At 55.7% G+C, this 6,000-nt stretch overlaps 1 protein-coding gene across 1 annotated transcript in view; it reads left to right on the top strand.

The window, feature by feature from the left end:
• The first annotated feature begins 2,004 nt into the window (after positions 1 to 2,004).
• The window catches only part of SH3PXD2B (SH3 and PX domains 2B), a 56,855-nt gene continuing 52,859 nt past the window's right edge, over positions 2,005 to 6,000 (top strand). The window contains 1 exon segment of the mRNA XM_079319991.1: positions 2,005 to 2,174. Coding sequence (XP_079176117.1) covers positions 2,103 to 2,174 — 72 coding nt within the window. The 5' untranslated portion in view covers positions 2,005 to 2,102.

Here is a 6,000-nt window from a genome sequence, read left to right as displayed (position 1 = left end):
CCTGATCTGGGCTCCCTGACAAATCCTTGCCAGATTCCTTGATGAATGACCAAGACAGAGCAGAGCCCCAGGCAGGCTCTGCCTCTCCACAGCCATTTCTCCCCGGGGAGGTGATCTGGCCAGCATGCAAAGATCACTGCCCTCATTAGACTTGTTAATTAACCACAGGAGCCATTTTGCAGCCTGTGATTGTCCCCAGGCCCTGCTGGTTCCTGGGTGCTGCAGGGCCCAGGAGTGATGGAATCCCTTCAGCAGGTCAGGGGGGAGGCAGTGCTGATGCTGAAGTGCTTCTCTACCTTAATTCTTCTTTTCAGAGTGTAAAGACCAGGAATTGTTTCATTCCTCTCCCCGTCAGCTTTCTCCCTTGCTCCACATCTCAGTGTACACTCCCTCTTTTACCAGCTGCTTTGGGTGTTTTCCTCACCATCCTCTGGAGGATTTGTGCATCTCTCAAACTTTTAAACTTCCTCTTCTCCAGCCTGGACACTCCATACAACATCAGGAGCTGCTGTTCCAGATGTAGGTGCCATCCCAGGCTCTCCATGAGCACTTCCAGCATCCCACATGGGTGTCACAATGACAGAAGGTAGGGAGGATTCCCCAGCTCATCTCCACATCCTCCTGCCTTCAAAACACATCTGCCTGAGGAGTGATGGCTGTGTGTGACCTGGGGGTGACAGTAACCCCAGCAGGCACCAGGGAGCTCCCCAGTGCCCCTGATGTCCCCTTCAGACAGCCCAGCAACCCTTCTGCAGCCACCCCTGCAAGGGCACTGTGCTCTGGGGCTTTGATGGGGGGAGGAGGATGAAGATGAGCCCTTGGGGAGGGGCAATAAATCACTGGCAAGCTGCCTGCACCTCCATTAATCCTCTGGGGTGGCTGGAGCAAAGTTAATAGTATTAAAAAGAGCCACATTTAAGGAGCCGCTAAGGAGTGAGATGAGTTGTTTATGATTAAATTAAATTCGTATGAAAACTAATGACCTGCCAGTGTAAGCCTTGAGTAACTTTATAATGTAATTAAAAGCCCAACGGGGGAGAGAGCTGTGGTTATGGCACGTGTTGAGCTGCTGGGGGAAGGAGGGCACGGGGTAGTGCTGGTGCAGAGAGGAGCCTGGGCAGTGCCCTGGCCCCTCTGTGGGCACGGCTGGGTGCACTGGCTCTGCTCCTGGCTCACAGGGACACAATCACGGGCTGGTCCAGGTTGGAAGGGACATTAAAGATCGTCCCATTCCATGGGCAGGGACACCTTCATTAATTATCCCAGCCTGGCCTTGGACACCTCTAGGGATGGAACTTCCCTGGATAACCTGTGCCAGAGCACAGTGAATTCACGGTGAATTCCTTCCTGCTATCTAATCTTAGCCTGCTCTCCGTTTGGAGCCATTCCCCTCCTCCTGTCACTACACGCCCGTGCAAACAAAGTCTCTCACGCAGGTATGCGGCTGCCCTGAGCAGGACGAACCTTTCCCTGCTCGTTTCTGCCTCCTTTAGGGATGGATGCGGATGCCGGCGGGGATGGGACAAGAACCATCCATCCCGGGGAGCAGAACGCGCACGGGGTGAGAGAGCGCACGCACAGGTAAGGGGGGCACAGCGGGAGGGGATCGGGGCGCACCGGGGCAGGAACGGGGCGCACCGGGAGAGAGACTCGGGGCGCACCGAGGCAGGCTTAAGGCGCACTGGGAGAGGGGATCGGGGCGCACCTGGGGAGAGAGACTTGGGGCGCACCTGGAGACATTCGGGGCGAACTGGGGGAGTTCGGGGCGCACCGGGAGGAGCTTGAGGCGCACCGGGAGAGGGGTTCGGAGCGCACCAGGGGAAAGACTCGGGGCGCACCGAGGCAGCCTTACGGCGCACCGGAGTAGGTTGAGGGCGCACCGGGGTAGGTTGGGGCGCATGGAGGGAAGCTCGGGCCGGCCGCCCCTTTAAGCCAGCGGCGCTGGGGTCCGTCCCTCCGGCCCGGGATAGGCCGGGCCGGGCCGGGGCCGCCTCCCGCCCCCGGAGCGGGCGGCGCGGGGAGGTTCGGCCAGCGCCGCAGCCTCCGGTCCCGGCGGCCGAGCGCCAGAGCGTCCCCGCTCCCCGAGGGGCTCGGCAGCGGCGATGCCCAGGCGGAGCATCGCCGAGGTGAAGGTGCTGGACGTGCAGAAGCGGCGCATCCCCAACAAGCACTATGTGAGTGCCCGAGCCCGGCCCTGGGCGAACAAAGGCCGGGCGCTGCCGGCCCCGCTCCGCGCGGAGCTCCGGGAAGGGAGGACGGAGGAGGAGGAGGAGAGAGAGAAGCAGGGCGGCAGCGCTGCCGGGGTGCCGCTCAGGGGTGTCCCGAGGGGTCCCACCGTGCCCATGCGTGGGGATGCTCCGGGGATGCCCGCGGCCGGGGGATGCCCGAGGGATGCCCGAGGGATGCGGGCGGGGGCTGCGCTCCCCGGTGAAGCGTCCCCGCTTCTGCAGCTTTGGCACCGGGGCCGTGGGACCTGTTGGTTGCGGAGTCCCGGGGCAGAGGGACCACCCTGCTCCTGCTTTCTGCTCCCTGCATAGTGCTCGGTCCCTAGGAAGGATCCCTCGTGTCCTCTGCATCCTGCGTGCTCCGCGGCATCTTCCAAACTGTTGTGGGCTTGTCTATTTTTGAAAGTGGTTTTCTTTTTTTTCTTTTTTTCTTTTTTTTCTTTTTTTCTTTTTTTTTTTTTTTTTAATTTCCCCTTCGGTGTGTTTCCAGGCACCCGCGGAGAGCTTGCGGGGTGAACCCTGGCAACAGCCATAAAACAAAGACCGAAATTTTCCTCCCTCCCGTTGTGCCAGGGTGACCCAGTGACACACTGCTCTGGGCACATCGGGGTTGTGCAGATGTGCTGTTTGCTCTGGCTGGGATCAGCTGTCAGCACAGCCAAGGTTTCAGAGCTCTTGGGAGATCAAGGGCTTCTCCAGGTCCCCTCGGCTGGTTTGTGGCATTGAGCAACAATTGGAGGAAAGCTGGGGGCAAGCCAGCGCCAGGAGGGGTAGGGCAGAGGGGTCTCCCCTTGCATCGGGGATGTGGCGTGGCTGCTGCACCCACCCCTTGATCACCCCTCCTTCCGGCTGCCTTTCCCGGAGCTTTCCCAAGCCATGGCTGAGCCCAGATGTGCCCATTCCGTGCCGTGTCCATCTCGGGAGCGGCGCAGAGCGCGGAGCTCCGGGCGCTGTGTTTGTCTTGGCTGATCCGCGCTTTCCCCGCCGGGTTCCCGCAGCGAGGCCGGGCTGGGATGGCTGGGATGGGCTGTGATGGGCTGGGATGGGCTGTGGGGGCTGCTCTGCTCCCCCTCCAGCCCCTCTGTGCCCCGCAGACCCGCGCCCCCGACCCGCTTCGCCGCGGAGAGCCGGGCGGGAGCCGGGCACGGCACAAATAATCCCAGTGAGGCTGCAAAACTGGGACAGCGCTGTTTTGTGCGAGCTGGGTGGCGGGGGCAGAGGGTGGGGACAGCGGAGCAGGAGCTCCGGGAGCGCTGGCAGAGGGCTGGGTGACAGCTGTGCAGCTCCTCCGCCGATCCCTCTGCTCCAGCCTTGCCCTGGGCTTGTCCTGGACCCAAATCCAGCTGCAGGAGCCAGCGTGGCTCGCTGAGCCCAGGGAGGGGCCGGCAGCTCGCAGGCAGCGCTGGAGTCAATGGGAGGAATCAATAGAACCAGGCAGATCCACAAAGCCAGTTAATTATATGAAACCAAACCTTTTTTTTTTTTTTTTTTTTTTTTTTTTTTTTCCCTTCCTCCTGCGAAGAGAGGGAGAGGCAGCAAATCATGGCTGAATTATTTGTGGCTGCTGGCACAGCAGGAATCCGTGTAAACCCTTTGCCCTGTGCCTTGTCCCATCACACAGATGTGCTCTGCTCCATCCCTGGGGCAGCACTCCTGTCCCTGGGGAGGCTGCAGGACCAGCCTGGCTTTTCCTCCTGTTCCTCTGTGGTGCCTTGCCCTGCTCTGCCTCCTCTGCACCAGCCAGAGGCTTCTCTGTGCTGGACAAAGCTGTGATTGTGTTGCTCCTCAAGTTATGAATTCCACTTTTCCAGCAAAGTGAGATCAGTGTTTCCAAAAGTCCTTGTTACACCTGCAGTGATGGGGGGCTGGCTCTGTTCAGGCTGCTGGGGTTGCTTTTCACCTGGTAATTGATACAACAAAAATTGCATTGCCTGAGACAAAAAATTGTTTGTTTTGCAGCTCTGCTGTGAAGCAGGAGGCACAATATTCCCCCAAACTGCAGGGCAAGGACCCAGCAAGGTGCTGGGCAGGGTTTGGGTGGCTGGTACAGGTGCTGAGCTGAGTGTTAGGGTTCTGCTCTCAACTCCACTTGTGTTTTTAAGCTTTTTTTTTCCATGGGCATTACCTGGCAGGGGCATTGAGGGATGATCCTTGTGCAGGATGCTCTGGCTCCTGGCAGCCCCTTGTCCCAGTCAAAGTCCTGCAGTGGCTCAGGTGACATTTTCAGTGCCATTTCCCACAAAATCCTCTGTGAAGTGATCACAGCTCAGCTGCCAGCGAGGGCTCCAGGGCCATCCTGCAAATCTGAGAGGGAAAAGCCCAAGAGTAAAGTTTAAAAATAATCATTGTGAGAGACAGAGCAGCAGACTGTCATTTTTCTGGTCTGGCCAAGTCTGATAAATGAATGTTTTTCAGAAAGACCCAAAACAAAGCATAGTTGAAACAGACTGGATTTTCCTTTAAAGGACTTCATGCAGGACCTTTTATAGTATTGTGTTGTTTTTCTCGAGTAGAAGCCCTAAATCCAGATTTAGTTTTCTTTCTTTTGGGCAAGTTTCAAGATGTTTCATTTTGTTACAGCTGCAGTGTGTGTTTTCTATGTGTTAATAGCAATGCCATTGAATCCCATCTCTATTTCTGCCTAGCAGGAACATTTCCATAGTTATATAGGTTTAAACAGTTGTTCTGGAGCACCATCCAAATCTTATATATCCATTCAACAGCATGTTTGGGTGGGTTAAATTTTGGAAAAGCTGGATTATCTTTTCACAAGACTTCCATTCCCAGCCTCCATGGAAATGGAAATATCCATGAAAAAGGGAAATTTAAACAAAGTGTGCAGCACACTTTATTTTGTAAGCCCAGTGAACAAGATGGCAGAACTTTAAACAAGGTGAAGATCTCATTTGTGGCAGTTGGGTTGTGAAAGTAATTAATTAACAGTGTGTGGTGGAATCTGGCTAATGAGATCTACAAGTCTTTTAGAACAAGTTTTTAAACCTTGTTCAAAAAGTGAAGGTTTATATATTTTGATGTGGAATTTGTGGTGGCTTGGTGTGGGTGTCCCCTCTGTTCTTGTCCTGGTGAGGCCATTTGAGGTTTCATTCTCCTGTAGCCCAGCCCCACTGCTTATCTGGAGCTGATTATGGAATTTTTTGGATGACAGGAGGACAGAGCTGCCAATCTACAGCTTCAGTGGCTCTTTAGTGTTTTTAATTTCTAGAGCTGAGGGTATTTCAGAGGAAATGCCCCATGGACTGTGTGTTGTGGTGCCACCTCGTACAGCTGAGTTATCCCTGTGGATTTTCAGTGTTATTTCTACCCTGGTGAATCACTGTGGTTGTTTGGCTTCAGGAGGGTGTCAGGGGATGACTTGTCCCTGTGCTGCACCCCTGGGCAGGGTGACCATGCCCTTGGAATGTCCTGTGGGCTGGTGAGGAAGGAGGAGGTTGGCATGGGAGTGAGATCTGTGCTCTGTGCTGTCCTCACATCACCAGGCTGGGAGTGACAGCGAGCCAGGGCAAGCTGCACTGTGGACTCCTGGTGGCCTCTGAAGGTTTGAGGCCTTTATCAGCATCCTCAGTGGGGTTTTGCTGCTGTATCCTGTGGTTGTGCCTTGTCTCATCCCATTTCCTGTCAGCTGCATGATGCTGTCCCAACAGGCAGGCAGTTTTTAGGAATTTTTTGCCTTATCCTTGCTCTGCTCCCCACACTCACCAGTCTTTCCTCCTCTCCTTGTCAGCAGAGTTAGGGTTCATTAGAGCACTCTTAGCTT

Source organism: Erithacus rubecula (genome assembly GCF_903797595.1).
Source record: "Erithacus rubecula genome assembly, chromosome: 16".
In the NCBI taxonomy this organism is placed as follows: Eukaryota; Metazoa; Chordata; class Aves; order Passeriformes; family Muscicapidae; genus Erithacus; species Erithacus rubecula.
This window is presented reverse-complemented; position numbering and strand designations above follow the sequence as displayed.